The sequence below is a fragment of the Nelumbo lutea genome, chromosome 7 (assembly GCF_056320005.1).
Source record: "Nelumbo lutea isolate HS-2025 chromosome 7, American lotus-T2T, whole genome shotgun sequence".
Lineage (NCBI taxonomy): Eukaryota > Viridiplantae > Streptophyta > Magnoliopsida > Proteales > Nelumbonaceae > Nelumbo > Nelumbo lutea.
The window spans coordinates 4,176,879-4,194,026 of record NC_142690.1 but is presented as its reverse complement, the minus strand read 5'-3'; the positions used below and the strand labels follow the sequence as shown (position 1 = coordinate 4,194,026).

General features: G+C 35.6%; 1 protein-coding gene across 1 annotated transcript in view; it reads right to left on the bottom strand.

Moving 5' to 3' along the window:
• Nucleotides 1–716: 716 nt before the first annotated feature.
• LOC148844732 (Transducin/WD40 repeat-like superfamily protein) overlaps nucleotides 717–17,148 on the bottom strand; it is a 34,199-nt gene continuing 17,767 nt past the window's right edge. The window contains exons 7-18 of the mRNA XM_088953665.1: nucleotides 16,244–16,332; nucleotides 15,255–15,329; nucleotides 12,471–12,562; nucleotides 11,572–11,701; nucleotides 7,277–7,366; nucleotides 5,453–5,518; nucleotides 4,553–4,645; nucleotides 4,135–4,199; nucleotides 3,963–4,029; nucleotides 2,678–2,766; nucleotides 2,366–2,492; nucleotides 717–1,145 (exon numbers count right to left, since the gene is read on the bottom strand). Coding sequence (XP_088809791.1) covers nucleotides 1,062–1,145; nucleotides 2,366–2,492; nucleotides 2,678–2,766; nucleotides 3,963–4,029; nucleotides 4,135–4,199; nucleotides 4,553–4,645; nucleotides 5,453–5,518; nucleotides 7,277–7,366; nucleotides 11,572–11,701; nucleotides 12,471–12,562; nucleotides 15,255–15,329; nucleotides 16,244–16,332 — 1,067 coding nt within the window. The 3' untranslated portion in view covers nucleotides 717–1,061. The remainder of the gene's footprint in view (nucleotides 1,146–2,365; nucleotides 2,493–2,677; nucleotides 2,767–3,962; nucleotides 4,030–4,134; nucleotides 4,200–4,552; nucleotides 4,646–5,452; nucleotides 5,519–7,276; nucleotides 7,367–11,571; nucleotides 11,702–12,470; nucleotides 12,563–15,254; nucleotides 15,330–16,243; nucleotides 16,333–17,148) is intronic.

The following is a 17,148-nucleotide window of genomic DNA, read 5'->3' as shown; positions in this document are numbered from 1 at the left end:
AATTACTTGGAAAGCAGAAATTCCCATTTGTTTTTTCCAGTTGCATTTCAGTGTTGAAGAGAAGAGGCGCTATTTTAGCATTATTGGATGTTTTACGGTTCTCGAAACCTGAATAGACAATGGAGCCAATACCTCACCTCACTGCCAACACATGAATAATTACCGCCAACATCTCTTCTGCTGTATTTTTAGTGTTTAATCTATATTTACAACAAGAAATCCAAAGCTCACACGATTTTTGATGCGGCAGACGTGCGCTTCCAGTCTAGCCATAACATTGAGGTTTCTGTGTTTGCTCATAAACAGTATTTTGTGTCACCGGAAAACAGAATTCAGATATCTCTTTGTCTGGGGCCTTCACCGGATGTCTAATACTTACCACTTGTTGATACAATTTGATGAATTAATCCTTTCACCCTTGAACAAGGTTCCAAGTATCAATATGTATCATACGATACGTATCAGTTTTCTATGCCAAACACCGAGGTTTAGGTATTGCTAATAGATTTGAATTTTTTTTTTTTTTTTGCTTTGGTAACAGATTGAAAAGTTAACTTTCCTCTTAATATATGTATTTTTGGGCTATCAAAGTGAAAAAATATAGATTATTGATGGTTGAAACGATGGATACAGACTTTTTGTGTTTCCAGAATATCATACTTTAAACCTTGTACTTGATCCTCACAAAAGACTCGAGATCAGATGGTCAGAAATTTCCTTCAACCTTAACCTTTTTTGTTTTCCTTTATTCTGCTCAATCTTTAAAAGCAATAACATCAATTCATTATGGATTGAACATTAATGAAACAAGATCAAACTGAACTGACTCCTTTTCGGTTTGCTTTCTAGTCCAGTTTACCTATGTACAATGAACAATGTGTTAACAAGCTGTCTCTGGACTAGTAGTATTTCCCGTGTTGTAGTCATCACCAGCATCTCTGGCTGCAATAGTAGGTAACAGTACCGAGCATTGTAATTTGTAAGAGCCTTCCATGTGAAACTGAATATTAGCAGTTGAGTGCAACTTGAATTTATGAGATATTAAACTCATGTCGGAGATCCTAATAGTCATTGTCGTCCATTCGATTGTAATCTCCATTACAACAGGACTGGCGCTTTTGGGATATCACCAGTAAAGAAGATTGCTGAAATCAAAATGTGATCAGAGTGAAACTTATTTTAGAATGAATCAGCTTAATGATTTAGGTCTACTTTAGTACAATCCTTGAGGTATAAATATAAAGCCAATGAACTTGGAAAATGTTGCATGAAGATTGCCCACTTTTGATGTAAAAGAAGTGAAAAACAAGGCTTCCAATGGGGAGTGTGTAGGCCCCCATTATGCGTGTGTTCGGAACCATGGGTGTTTTTTTCACTAAACGTTTGTACTTGATTTGTTTGCAAAACCGAGAAAATTAATAATGTCAACCGATTATGACAATTATGCGCCATTAGGCACCACATCAACATAACAGTGAATAAATGCCTAACCGTTGGGGGAAGCATTAAAATGAAGCTTCCCCAAACGGTAGACATGCACATAAATCAAGGCCAGCTTTTGTGAGTCTCTATGCGTACGGATCAGCATAATGAACTAAATGCTGAAGTGGCACCTATGTGGCAGCGTTTATTGAAAAAACGCCCACAGCGTTTACTAAATGCTAAAGCAAATGAAGCCAAAACAATCAAAAAGCTTTATACAAGGAGGTTACCATGTATTTTAAGAACCTAGAAAATAGTAGAAACAATATAAAAGTATGAATAAATTAATAATGTGAGACCATATGAGACAAAACCAGAGGGAAAGGAGGGAAATGAAGCAAGTCCAAGGGCCTAGGGTTGTCAATTGGACTGGATTTGGTCCAATCCGATCCACTCCAATGTGAGTCCATTATAAATGGACCAGGTCCAATCCAATCCAATCCAATAAATGTTTTGGACCAATTTGGACTGGTCCATCAATGTCTGGACCGTTCAATCTGTTCAAATTCATTTTTGATTTAGATTGGTTTCAACCCAAACCTGGTCCATTGACACATATATTCTTATCTTATATCAATGGACCAGATATTGGCTTAATCCAACCCAATCCAATATAAATTTGTTACGGACGAACCAGGTCCAATCCAATCTAATATTTTGGACCGGATTGGTCCAATCCAATGTCTTGTTGGTCCGTCCAATCCGTCCAAATTGATTTTGGACTGGACAGGGTCCAATCCAAAACTGGTCCATTGACACCCTTACGTGGGCCACAGCTATGCATAGACCTATTCTTTTTTAAGCAGGAGATAGAAAAAGAAAGAAAATCATTTTTTTCTCCTTGTTAAATAATAAAAAAAATAATCCTTGTAAAAATGCTTACCTTAGTTCCAGCTATGATGGTACCATTCAGGGGGTGAGCAGCACAAACAGTAACACCTTCTGACAAGGGAACAAATCTGTTTTGCATGCTCCGTCTTTTACCCTCAGAAACACTACCTATATCCTCACTAAGAGAAACAGAGAAAATCAGCAAACAATTATCCAGAACTATGAGAATTAGCCATGTGCAAAAGATGACATTAACCAACATAACAAGGGCATTGATCCAAATATATATATATATATATATATATATATATATATATATATATATATATATATATATATATATTAAAAATCTTGCTTTTCTTACTTGAAGTCCACATGGCAAGTGGACGATGGGCCAGGATAGAAGTCTAAAAGATGAATACCATTATTTGAGGACGCCCCAACTGCATAGATCTGCATCAGAAAATACATCCAATAGGCTAATCTCTTTTAAAAGAGAAATAAACTTCTCAATACCAGAAACTTTCCCTACTAGAACAACATCCAATTGTGTGCTCTTTTTTGTTCAAATGTCATCTGTTTTATAGGTGTAAAAAGTTGAAATGATGCAGGTGAAGCAGGAGCTCATGATTATGACCCAGGTTGACCAAGAATTATTTGAGTTCACTAGTTCATGGTATTGCCAATGAGAAGTTCTCAAATAGCTACTCAACAGCAAACATAAGGCATGCAAAGTTTGACTTGCCCTATGCTATTACCCCACCAGATAAATCATTACAATTCTAATTTCTCCACATAATACCTTTTTGGTGTATGATTTGGAAGATCAGGAGCAGTCAATTTGAGTGCTTACTATCTAAATTAAGTTGAAAAATGGGGTTGAATTTGGTTTAATTCCATTTATTTTCATTTGGAGAACCAGTGGGAATTAGTTTACTGTTCATTTGTTGTTGCTACATTAGTATTGTGTGCTTCCCTTGTTGGTGCAAGTAACAAAAGATCATAAGCAGACGAAACACATGAGAATGATTAGCCATTTCCTTGAAACAATATTTAATGTCCTCAACTTAAATGCTCAAAGAGTGAAATTGAATTAATAATTTACAAGCAGATGAAACACATTGACAATAGCTACTACTTTTCCTGAAACTATCTAGCAAGACTAGCATCCTTTCCATCTATCTTGTCCATTTTTCTTTCTTTTAAGGGTAGGTGGCATGAGCAGGATTCAAAATTTTGATATGATACACCCATATCAAGGGCTCACCGAAACACCATTTTTCAAGGCTTTTCAAGAAATTTGTGTTTTTAAATGTTACTGCTAAAACAGCCCCTGTTAAAATATCAAAGGAAAATAAAAAAGCATAATGTTTGATAGTGTTGAAACGCCCGATATGCATGTTCGTGCATATTGGGTGTATTGATACTTTGAACCTTGGACATGAGGTGTTGAATACAATGTTTGAAGAGGAAAGAAAGATCATATAAGGCTCTTTCTTTCAGGGTAGGTATACACTACTCCCTTAAATATCAAATTCTTTTATATTATGCAAAAAAAAAAAAAAAAAGAAATCACATACAGATATAGACATAACTAGCTGGAAGAACCATGATATCAACAAGATAAATCGCATATTGAAAACTCCTACCGAACATGTTGGTATCCATGATGGTTTTCTCAAGTATGAGCAATTGATTGATGTCTCTGATCCATCCCTAGCCCCCACAAAGTCATAAAAGTAACCAGTTAGTTTTAGAGAACGGACAATATATTGCAGTTAAACTGTCAATTCATGTGAAAAGTTGCTCGATTTCACTTACAACCAAGCAGGGGGTGGGCAATGCACATGTGTCACTTGAAAACTATTTGTATCCACCACTTGTGAGAGTTAGAGGTTAAATAAACTATTTAAAACCATACCCATTTTTCTCACATTATACTTTACTTCTTCAAGGCCATTATGATACCTTTTCCCTTTCATTACTTTAGGTCATTAATAAAATCAACGTGCATTTTGGTATTTGGTATCCACAATTCCCTTTCTTTTCCTCAATGAGTTTGCATATGCTAGTGAACTGGGAAAGCATTAATTGTTACAGAGAAGATATAAAAAAGCCATGCATATGTTATACAGAACAGAATCAGTAGCATACAACACTTGACATGAATTAACATGATACAAAATAGTAAAGGGAATAAGAAAACATTATACAAAATTGAAACTATTTTCAAAACCTACCAACCGTTATCAAGATGGAATGCCAATTGATATGGACAGGATGGGTCAATGTCAATTGAGTGTATTTCCTTGGAGAAAATATTTGATTGTTCCTGAAAGACATAAAAGTATAGGCTATTTCAAGGATCAACTCTAATTTTAATGAGTTTAAATAAGAGTTTCCAACTCACATGACATAAAAGCGTCCCATCGTTTTCAGCAATGCAAACAATGCAATAATTTTATATGGGAAAAATAGCATGTAAAACCTTTGCACAAATACATGAAATTTCTTTGCTGAAAACAATATATTGCTAAAATTGCATCGCTCCTTTTAGTCCATGCAACAATATCTCATATTGAAGGGATGGACCAAACTGTTTGAAATACAAACACTGTTGAATCTTCCCTGAGTGGGCTCAGCCTGGAAGCCCAGGTTTGGTTTTCATGGGAACAGTAGAGGAAGTTACCTCTCTCTTTCTTTCTTTCTCTCTTTCTTTCTTTTCTTTTCTTTTCTTTTCTTTTTTCTTTTTTCTTTTTTCTTTTTTGGGGTGGGGGGATGCCAGGTCTCGCTTGCTTACACTGCTTGACCATACAGAAGAAAAAAGGGTTTTGTCTTCTCTCCTTAAATTTTCAGAAAGGAAGAACTTATGAGACACATTATATAGGCCAAAGAGGGTTGGTTCTATAAGGGGTGTCCAGCTTAGATCATACCTTTTCACTTACAATGAATAGAATGGTATGCCAGAAATACACTATAGATACTTAAATATAGTACAAAAGTGAAGTATTTTAAAACAGAATAACACAAAAAAAAAAAAAAAAAGAATAACCAGAATGGGTGCTGAACAGGAACTTGGGATGTACAATAAACCATAACAAATAAAAAAACAAATAACCGAAATTATGAAAACCAGTACCTTCAAAGACTTAATCTTCTCTAACATCATCGATATCTTTAAAGATGTTAATGGAGGGTGACGTGCCTGAGAAAGGAAAAATCAAACAACAAATATGATGAATAGATTGTACGCTCAGGGGCTATTTGGTAATGGCTGAACTGAATGACTTATTGTTTTGACTTAGTAGATAAAATAATTAAACAATAAAATAATCAAGTATATAGTAATCAGTCCAACTTCAGATTCAGCTATTAAGGATATCACAACTTCCTAAATAATTTGTTCACTGAAAAACAAACAATAATCCATTCAGTTCAGTCACTTCAGTTGTTATCTAACGGCCACTTATACTAGATTCAAATTACCAGTGGTGTATGAATATCACAAAGAAAAATCTGACAGCATGACCATTGGACATGTTCTGAAGTCATGTAGCAATGCTCCTAAAAATATAAAATTTATTTATTTTTGGTAAGTGGAAAAGGTAAACATATATTAACAAGAGGAACTGTTTATATTGTATATGGATAGGAAAAGCTATTACCTATACTTTCCTAAATTGCCAAGTCACTTTTTAAAATGCCAATTTGTCATATATTGACCCCATGGGACATGTTTTTTTTTTCATCTCTACTCTTTTAGCATAAAAAACAAGTCATTCAAATAGAGGTCTGAGAATCTTCCATACTGTGTGTGTGGTGGTGGATGTGCATCTATGTATCTTTTGGTTTCTAGCAATGGTAGGGTCAATTCGGATCAACTGAGTTCTGCATATTTGCATGATGTAGGATAGATAGGAGAAAAACCATAAAATTCTTTACAAATATAGACTAGTAAGAGGTTCCATAAATGAGATTGTGCAAAAAATCACTGTTTGGGTGGTCTACATTAGGGATCCACATATAAGGACATTAAGTTTTGGTTAGCGGGTTAAGAAAACCATTGGGTATGGGGCTTCTTTTGATCTAATATTATTTAGTCCTCTATTCTATGCAAGATGACTTGACTATAGAGAGAGGACCCCTTGAGGTTACAGAGAAGGGAACCTGTAATAACAAACTTCTTTGTCATATTTACATGTCTCCAACCCTGATTATTTATATATACCCACTTCAACTTGAGAAAAAAGGGTTTGACTCTCAGGAAGGTGTCTCGCCAAAACTCTCTTCTTCCAGTTATTAGTCTTCTCCTACCTATAACTCAGCCATTCCCCAAAAATGTTACCATACTAAAACAGAATATCTGAAACACCCAGCACACACCCACACAATCGACTAAGATTTGTGGACCATGTGCAGGGAAGACAACCAGTTACACCAGTGAGGAGCAATTAGATGTAAGTTGAAAGTTCTAGAAGAGCTAGAGGAAGGACCAAAAAGGATATGGGTTGGTATATAAGGAAAAATTTTGAGGACTCACAATTTGACTGATGATATGGACCCTACTAGGATGAATGCCTAAGTAGGATTTGCATAGCTAATCTCGTGTAGTAAGGATCAGGCTATTTTTGGTTCAGTTGAGTTTACACATGTCATGTCCATCTCCAAGAGAGAAGATGCAATGTGATTTTACAACATCTAGAGTTTCTCCTTTTATTTTCCTTTAAATAAGAGTGAATTCATGCCTATGTTTTTCTATTTATGTAAAACATATCAAATGTTGGAAATTAGAACAATTCAGTCTCATTCCACAACTTCAGATTTGGCTTAATTATCCATAAAACATATCTGCCCTATATACAATTAATTCCATCTTTGGATTGCCAAAACAAAATGGTACATGAAAGGCAAATAAAATAGAAATTCAAATTTTATAGAAAATTGTATGTTTAACCCTTTTTACCTCTTTGTTACTTTGAAAAGCAACAGGCGTTCTTCCTCCACGAAGATCCCAAGCATAGATGATCCCATGTTTACCAGCACCAAAGACAACCTATAAGAAAGCAAAGAAATAAGGTTCTTTGAAAAGCTCAGGGAGTTTACAAAAATGGTTACATCATTGTGATCATTTTGTATCCTCCAAATTTAAGGAATGATCTCCTAATATTCTGCTCTGAACATTCCCAAATACCAAATAAACAAGTATATCATAGATTGAGGACTAGGAGTAGAAGATATTCAATCATAAGAACACTAATGAAAAAATGAGAATCATGCTCACAGAGTCAGACAAGCAACAAAATAATGAAATTAGTTCAGAAGAACTGAAGGATATATAGTTGGGATAAGGCATGGATGATGATGATGATGAACTGAAGGATGTATTTAATTATTTATTAGGTTATCTTTTGTCTTAAAATTGAATGAAAGACTTAAATTAAGTTAATGAACCTAAAATCTAGAATTTCCTTTTATTGCATAATCATTCAACCATTTAAGGTGTAGTTAATTAGTTATTACAGAAAGATGTAGTCAATTAAATTAGTTGAGACATGACATACTCATCCAAGCCCAACCCAACTTTTATCCATCCCCCTTCATAAGAGGAGTTCATTCTTCAAATATATCCTTCAGTTCTTCAAGTAATTATTTGACGGAGTTCATTCTTCAAATATCAAGTTTCACGAAATGCATTAGAAAACCCCTGATTCCACTCTAAAAGAATTAGATACTTAATTGGAACTATACTAGTATGGTTGAGGCAAGGCTGTATACATTTTTTTTTTGAAAGCCAAGGCTGTTTAATATTAAGAGAGTTTTGATTCATTAATTTATTTTGGTAACCATCTACGGATGGTCACAACCTTATATGTGGGATCACCATTCCATCATCACATCATCATTTGCTTATTTTTCCATGTCAAAAGTGAATGAGTTTAATATAATGCAGATGATTAAGGGAATCATCTAATATCACCAATATCATCTCATTAGTAGGGTTGTTCATGAGTTGGGTCAAACCAACCCAACTCGATCCGAGTTGGCCGGTTTTCTTAAATTTCCGGTTGGTCTCAGTTTAAAGATATAGATGAACTGACTGATTGGTTTGGGTTGCAGTTTATGAGTTTATAAACCGAGTAAAACTGACCCGAATCGTTATATATAGTGGGATATGTTATAGCTGTTAAAATCAAGTCAGCTCTCTCTTTCTCTCTCATATGTCCCACTTTCCTCATTTCCCATAAAAGTAAAAATTCTAAACCACTTTTTCTAACATATCTCAAGACAGTGACATGACCTACCATTTTGTTTTATACAAGTAGGTCTGAAATCCTAGCCCCTACCCCCTAGGCCTATACCATTTCTAGGCAAATGCATATAACCCCTATCCATTATTTAATTCTGTCACTTTTTTCATTACTTTGTATTTTGATATTTGAATAAAATATTCAAATGATCAAATGAATTTATTTTACTTGTCTAAACAATTGTCATAAAACTTACGATCCATAATGATTTGTCTTCTTTCTTTTAAAATTTCTACATCATTTCACACGGAACCCGAAGCAAGCTGCAAGAGACTGCAAAAAAATACAAAAAAAAAGATCCAACATATCTTTTTTTTTAACCCCAAACATTCGCAGTGGAGGGGTGGCCACCGTATATTTTATTAATTTTCAAGAAAAAACCTAGGAGGAGGGGACATAAATACCTTACCCCTCTGAAAAGCTATACAAATCCCCTTCAACTCGTAGTAAACAAAGGTGTCTGAAAGAGGAGAAAATAAAAATGGCTACACGCAAATGTACAGAATACCAGAACCATCATCAAAAAGCAGACACCGGATGCTAGGAGGCAGATTATCAAAATGGTCAAAGAAAGTGTGGGCCGCCGTGTTACAGGCAAGGTTACCAAGACTGTCAGCTACTCGATTTCCTTCATGATAGGTATGAGAGCAATGGATCTCCAGCCCTTTAGTCAGCTGTTGAAAACAAGTCTGCCAGTACCACAATTTCCAAGGGGGAGAACACTTACCAGAGACAACCTGAATCATAAAATTGGAGTCTGAACTCTGACCAGACCTCCACCTTTTGGAATCCAAGAGATCTCGGTTCAGTTTAAACCAACCAAACTGAAAATCCGACAGAATTATTATAGGTCAGTTTGTGCTACTTTTCAGTCGGCTTCAGTTGGCATAATAGCCAACTTGAGATGTTTGGTTCGGTTTCCAAAATACTGTGTAACCGAACTGAACTGACCCGTGAACAGCCCTACTCATTAGTTTCCAGGTCAAAAGTGAATATATGTTTACTTCAAGACATTGTCCTAACTCCTTTGGGTGTTGATCAGAGGGTTTGGATTCCGTCTGTTAAACACAATTTCACTTGTTCTTCCTTTTTTAGGGTCCTTAACCAAGACAAAAACCTGTCTTTTCCCTGCTAAGAAATGTGGTCCAGGCATCCAGCACAATTCCCCCTGCTAAGAAAATCTTGAACACCTGTGATAGACTCCAAAGGAAGTGTAAAAATTGGTCTCTTTCTCCCCATGTTTATGTTCTGTGCTGGAAGAATGGGGAGAGTACCAACCATCTCTTTTTGCTGTGCCCCTATGCTTCTTGGGTTTGGCAACTTTTTATCTCTTTGGTGGGAGAAGTGTGGACCGCACCCTCTGATGTGGTGGACCTTTTTAAACCACATATAATGAGATCTCTACTCGAAGGAAGAATTTTATGGCAGTGTGTAAGAGGGGTTGCGTTGTAGGATTTGTGGTGTGAACGGAATGACAGAATTTTTGAAGAAAAACACAAAGAAGTGAAGAAGTTGATTGAATTTACAACTGTAAGGGTTGCACATTGGGCTCAGATCAGCAAAGAATTCAATGGGTTAAGTCTGACGACCTGCTAAGAGGTTGGAACATTATTGTGGGTTTTAATAACAGGGTACAACAAAGGGTAGTGGAATGGAGTTGACCTGGAGAAGGAAGCTATAAACTAAACTTTGACGTGTGCTGTCTTGGAAATCCTGTGAATTCTGGAGTGGGAGGAGTGGTTAGGGACTCTGGTGGCAATGTAATTCTTAGTTACTCAGGACCAGCTGGTTTTGGAATCTCCCCAAGGAAAGAATTGGTAGCTTTAATTCAAGGCCTTAAACTGATCGTTCAGCAGGGGTTAATGAACATAGTCGTTGAGGGGGACTGCCAGCTGTCATTTTATGGATGAATTCTCAAGAACAAATACCTTGGCAATTTAGGCTGTTGGTGAGATTAGCTCTATCCCATGGTTCAAAGTATCAGTGTACCTCTGTGTATTGGCAGAGGTGTATCAATACTTTAACCTTTTTTTTTTCAAATTTCAGTTTTTTTTATATATATATATTATGTAATAAAAAAACAGTTTGTGAAAACACCTGTAAATAGGTGTATCAACTCCCAAAGATATGATACGATGTGCCCATATTGGGTGTATCGTGTTGATACTTTGAACCTTGCCCATTACTTGGGTGCCAGTTTGAACATCTCACTCACCTGGGTACCCAGGAGTGTAAATATGTTAGCTGATTCTTTGGCAAGGTGGGGGTAGGAAAGGATTTTCTGGATTGGGGTTGCCCAGGCCTGGGATGTAACTTACAAGAAGGGTTTTTTTTTTTTCTGTTTTTCTGTTCTGTTCTTTGGGTTCTTCTTGTTGTACTCTTTTTTTGGCCTGTGTAGAGGGTCTGTTGTAAGTTTGTCCACCTGCTATGGTTATGCTGAGGGTGGCTTTTTCTCCTTTAATAATAATAATGCAGATGATTCAGTGTGCAGCACATTAAGTCCTACACAAGTATATCATATGCAGAATGCAAAACATTAAAGCCAGTTATTTTTCTAATTGCATCTTAATCACCATCATCATCCAAGCCTTATCCCAACTACATGGGGTCAGCTACATGAATTCTGTTTCACCATTCCGTTCTGTTTAAAGCCACCCAATTGCATCTTAATATATTAAAATAATTAATGTTTCAATACCAGAAGAAAGAAGATGACAAGGTTTGGCATGTTCACAAAAGAGAGTTCTTTCATGTTTGGACCTTACAAGCTTATTCTGGAATTTCTATGTCAACCAGAAAATTATTCCAACAACGCAAAGGACTAAACTGAAAAAAAAATCTGAAGTGATATATCAAAGAGATGATGTAGGATGTATCTTATTTGCATGAAAATGCATATGGCAGACTTATCAATTCAATGTAACGTAGAGTTCTTGATTTCAATATAAACCTGATTTTCCACATTTAACTTGATGCTATTTAGAGTATCATGGTTGTTAGCCATAAGCTCAAGACATGGGAGATTACTTATCCGTCGGTCCCATATATTGACAACACCATATACATCAGAGGCAAGCAACCTATACAAAAGATAGTGAACGTAAGACCAGTTAGCACAATCAACTAATATGAAAAGCACAAAATCAACATTCCAGGGAAAAGAAACAAACAGACGACCAAAGAAAATTCAGTCAGCATTCAGACAAATTACACAAGTATAACTTTGGGAGGGTGGGCCTTGTCGCAATGGTTGGGTTGCTCCATTAGATCTGGGTAACCAGGGTTCAAATATTGGAAAAAGCCTTTCTGTGTATATGCAGGGGTAAGGCTGCATACATCTTTCCCTCCCCAGACCCTGCATTGGCGGGAGCCTCATGCACTGGGTTGCCCTTTTTACACAAGTATAACTTTTGGCAGTGAAAGCAATCAGCATTAGCACAATTAACAACATAATATTGACTTCTTATCTTCAGAGATTTCCTTGTGACTAGACCTGTTCATGGGCCCGGCTTTGGGCTTGATTTTACAGTGTCAGGCTTGGGCTTCAGGCTGGGCTCATTAGAATTTTGACAAAAAGCCAAGCCCAAGCCCAGCTCATGAACAGGTCTACATGTGATTACTCCAAAAATTGCTAGCTATTCTATGAAATTCCATTAAATACCCTAGTAAAACTAAGTGGCTGTTCTCCTTGCTAGGACCATGCCTTGCCAAGAAAGAAATGAATTTGAAAAAAAGTCGGGAAAATATGATGATCATGCCATCACATAAAGGACAATAAACCTACTTGATCCAATGAGATAACAAGTAATTCTTGCGCAAGTAATCATATTTGAACCAAAACATACCAACCTTGACTTGTCAGTCGAAATAAAAGCAATATCAGATAAACCTTTGCGAACTTCACATCCATGCACAGTGATGGTAGGCCTCCTTCTTAACACCTATTGATAGAAGGAATCAAAACAAGCATTGGGAATTAGTCTTACATAACAAATATTTATGATCATGCTTCAAGACATATTGCATGGTGATTTTGTATTGACTTAGCCAACTGCACTAGATGTGTGAACTAACAAGATCAAGATGACATGTTTCTCACATCCTACTTTAAGTGGCTATATTATTAGGATCATGAAATTTCTTTTTTTTCAGTCAATATTGGTTGATGGACCACAAAGCTTTGTTACTAATATGCATAGGAGCCAAAGACTATCCAAAGTACAGGTGGAAAGAAGTTGTTAGTTCTCCAAGAAAAGATCAAGATAATCGTCTGCACAAATCATTGACAAGCAAAATCAACAACAAAAGAATTGAATTTTCTTTGCACAATTTAAAAATTATTAGAAGCAGAAGTTTGATATATAACCTATAATAAAAAATATATATTAGGACTTGTTGCTATACATTTTGTACCACTTCTAAATTTATGGAAATTATAATTTATGAACAGCCAGGAATTAACAAAAAACCACCTATTTAATATTTGTTTTTGGTAATAAAATAAAATTTTCATTATAAGAAAGGGTGAAAGACATAAACCTCCCTTGATGTTTCTTGTAAATCACGAAACCTCCCCTCTCTTTTCAAAATGGACTAAGACCTCCCTTGATGTTTCTTGTAAACCCATTTACACATTGGGTGAAATATTTGAGAAACCCAATTACCCAAATTTACCCCTTAGTTCGTCGTGTTTAATGACTTGCTGAAAATAAGACCATATATAACAGATAGAAATGGTAGAAGGAAGCTGCACAAAATAAAAATCAGAAAGAAGAAAAATAAAAGTCAATGTAGAATGGATGCGCCCCTTTTATCAAAAGAGGGGAAAAAACAAAAACAAAAATTCCAATCAGTGTTCATTAGCTAATTAATCACCATAAACCAGATCTCATTGAAAAGAAAACTCGAGCTTCATCACTTGGATACAGATTCAAGGAAAAAAAAGGTTAGCTTCCTTGATGCCTCCGTCTTAAACACCAAAATAGAAAAAAAAATGCAGAGGAAGCTATTAGTTTCCATTATTATTTGCTTCTTTTCAGTTGTGAATGCATGGTGAGAGAAGACAAAGATGAAAAAAGAAAAAATTCATAATTGAGGCAAGAAAGAAGCAGAGTAGGAGGTAGGTGGAGAGAATGAAAGAAAACTGGCCCCTTGCCATCTTGCATTTTTATTGGTCTTCTCCATCTCTCTTGCCCAATTTGCATTTATTCTGCAACAAACTCAACTTCACTGAAAACTTTGCAGGGCTCTTGATTTCATTTTCCATCACAGGTTTTTGGAAAGACAAAGCAAATAAGGGACATGTTTTGGCAGCACCTTCACAAATATATTTTAACTATGTCTCAACTCTCAACCACCTTCATTCATATGCTTGCAGCCAAGACTTAACACCAATGCAATACGGTACAACCCGCCCTCATTTAGTGCAGAGATTGCTCCATCTCACATTTCCATCGCTTTCTATCTGATGGTTTTTCTTTCCTTAGAATCCATCAAGTTTCACCTATTTTTTCACCTTTTGGCTGTACTCAAAAACCCATCTTCCACCTCATTTGTGGATAGAACCATCCCATCTCTTTCTTTCCTCAGGTTATACATTGGTGGTTTTCTTAAAAATCTAAATATGGCAGAAGGGTAGAAAGATCTTTTCATTGATTTCTGTCAAATATAACGTGACAGGGGAGGTTTAAGTATTGTCAGAAACCAGAGGACAGGAATAAATATTTATGAGAAACCTCAGGGGAGGTTCAATTCTTTTACCCTAAAAGAAAAGAGAATACAAGAAAGGTGACCAGAACTTACCTGAAAGAACAAAGAAAAACAGCCCTTTGCCCAAAAACACCCCAAACAGAAAATCAACCCAAGAAAACCAACAGCAAACTACAATCTTAATCTAACAACAAAAGCACCAAAATCCCTAGCAATTGACAAACTACAATCTTCAGAGGCATGCAAATGACCCCCTTTACTTCTCTTACAAACTTTCTTAATTTTCTTTACCTTTTTGTTAGATGCAACTCCAAATAACCTCATAGTTAATATGTAATGGGTTGGACCAAAATGTTATTATAAGTAGACATCAAACTAATAAACATGTTGGCTTTCCTACTGGTGGATTAATTTCTAGCGAAAATAGGTTCTTCTAAAGCTAAACCACTGACTTGTTATGTTTTCAGCAAACTGTAAACTGATCGATGTTTGTACTATTCAGTTATATTGATGTGGACCATAAAAGAGATGATACTCAAAGTTATTCCTCATTTTTTTAATTTTAGTCCTCAAGCAGAAAATAGAGATAAAATTGCAACGAGACCAAGACTATGAGTTTGAACAATAATTGAGCGAGTTATGGAAGATTCATGAAATAGAAAATGGATTTGTCATGGGATTTTATATTTTTTGAGTTTTTTAAGTATGGAGCTGTTGTTTTTATTATTTATTTTGGTAGACGTTAGTTTTAGAAGTTGTTTTATTTTCAAAATTCAGGTCAAACTTGAGGTTCAAAAAGTCTACTTCTAGAAGGCTTTTTGAGAGTTCTACCTAGTTCCAAACATAGATATTAAATTGCTTCATCTAATTTGTTAAGGTACAACAATACCATGATACAAACACCCAAAATAATGAGAGACTTACCTCAATTGGTTCAGAAGAGATGTAACCTATATCATATAGAAGAATTTCATTGCTTTGCATAGATGAGCAAGCAACCTGGAGAAGTAAACAACAACTAAATTGCAAGTTAAGTTCTTATTCAAAACAAGAGAACATTTAACATCAAGATCAGTCAAAAGTTGGGTAACCAAAATAGCACATAATTTCCAGGATCTTCCAATTAATTGTGCTTAATTGGGACTAGATAACTAATTTGAATAACCAAACCATCCACGTAGCTGAGTGCATAGCACTGTTAGGCCAAAAGACATAGTGTTGGATCCTTAAAATTTGCTGGATTGGGAGCAGGTTATTAAACTACTCCCAGTCACAGTTTATAAAGTCTTTCTTTCCAAGCTAGTCTTCTAGGCCCAAACCTATAGGTGGGCTGAATTAGTTTAGTTAAGACAAGGATTAAAATATTGATACCGTACATCCTGTATTGGGTGTATTATATTGGTATCGGTGTACTTAGATATGCTTGGACACCAATACACACATTTTGATAATTTTAAAAGGTCTTGGACCTCTTCTCCACCCCCCCCCCTTCATTATTATAAAAAAAAAAGAGTATTGGCCATATTGATATGCACTGATACCCATGACTCCAAGTTCAACTAAATAGTGGAATGATGCATTTTTCTTGTTTCAGGGAATCATTAGGTAAATTTTATCAAATGGGAATATAAATCCATTGTATTAATCCCCAAGACAGGGTTCTGTAAATTGCATACAGTAGGGGTTCGCTAGAGCATGCAGATAGAAGGGATACTTGGCAGGCATATATTGTAATTCATTATTCCCAAATATTTTAATAAAGCATTTTGATTGTTACTTATAAAATGAGTAATAATCAAGGTGGTGTTGGCACGTCCACCTTCTTATAAATACATGACCTGAAAATGCTAGGAGATCTTTAAACTACATAAATAAAATGCTGATAAAAAATCAAAATAAAATGAAATTCAAACCTCATCTTGGTTACTAAGGTTCCACCTAACAGCATCAAGTTGATGGGTGGTAAGGTGCACCAAATGCTTCGTTTCATCTTCTTTTACACCTGAACAATCAAATCAAATCAATTCAATCCATTAAATAGCAAGATATAGAAGGAAAAAGATATAAGAAAAAAAGGGCAGGCCAAAGTTAAGAATCAATTGCTGAAATTCACAGCATAGCAGAAACTTTGCAAACCACAAGGTCTAAAACTTAGAAGAAAGTTAAGAATCAATTCTCACTGCTCAAACCCAAACCTATCCCTAGGAAGATGAGCAAGTACAAACCACCAACAAGGCCCTTCTCAGAATTCTAGAAAGTATGATCAAGACAAAATCAGGATTTGCAAGAGAACAGCAAAGAACTCTTTTTGCCTTATCAAGCATGAGCCAGAAAGCCTATAGATGCACAGCTCCATTCTCATAGAACTATGGAAGGGAAGCTGCAGTGCCAATCAAGATCAATATACTTTTGAGTAACAATGAAGGAAAGCATTGCCAAAATTGCCTTGTTGCAGAAAAATGAATTAACCTATTTTATAACTTAATGAAGTTTTATTGCAACTATATGATTCAGCTACAAGAATCCTGTTTCATTATTCTACTCTATCAAGGACCATATCTTTTGTCAAAAACTGAGCCTCATATCACTTCTCATAATCTCAACCCATGTCCCTTTTATCCTTCACCTAACTCTTCCATAGCCATCAACTTGCATCAGTTTGTGTATTTATGAGAAGGTGCACGTGCCAACACCACTTTGATTATTACTCATTTTATAAGTAACAATCAAAATGCTTTATTAAAATATTTGGGAATAATGAATTACAATATATGTCTGCCAAGCACCCCTTCTTTCTGCTAGCTCTAGCTAACCCCTA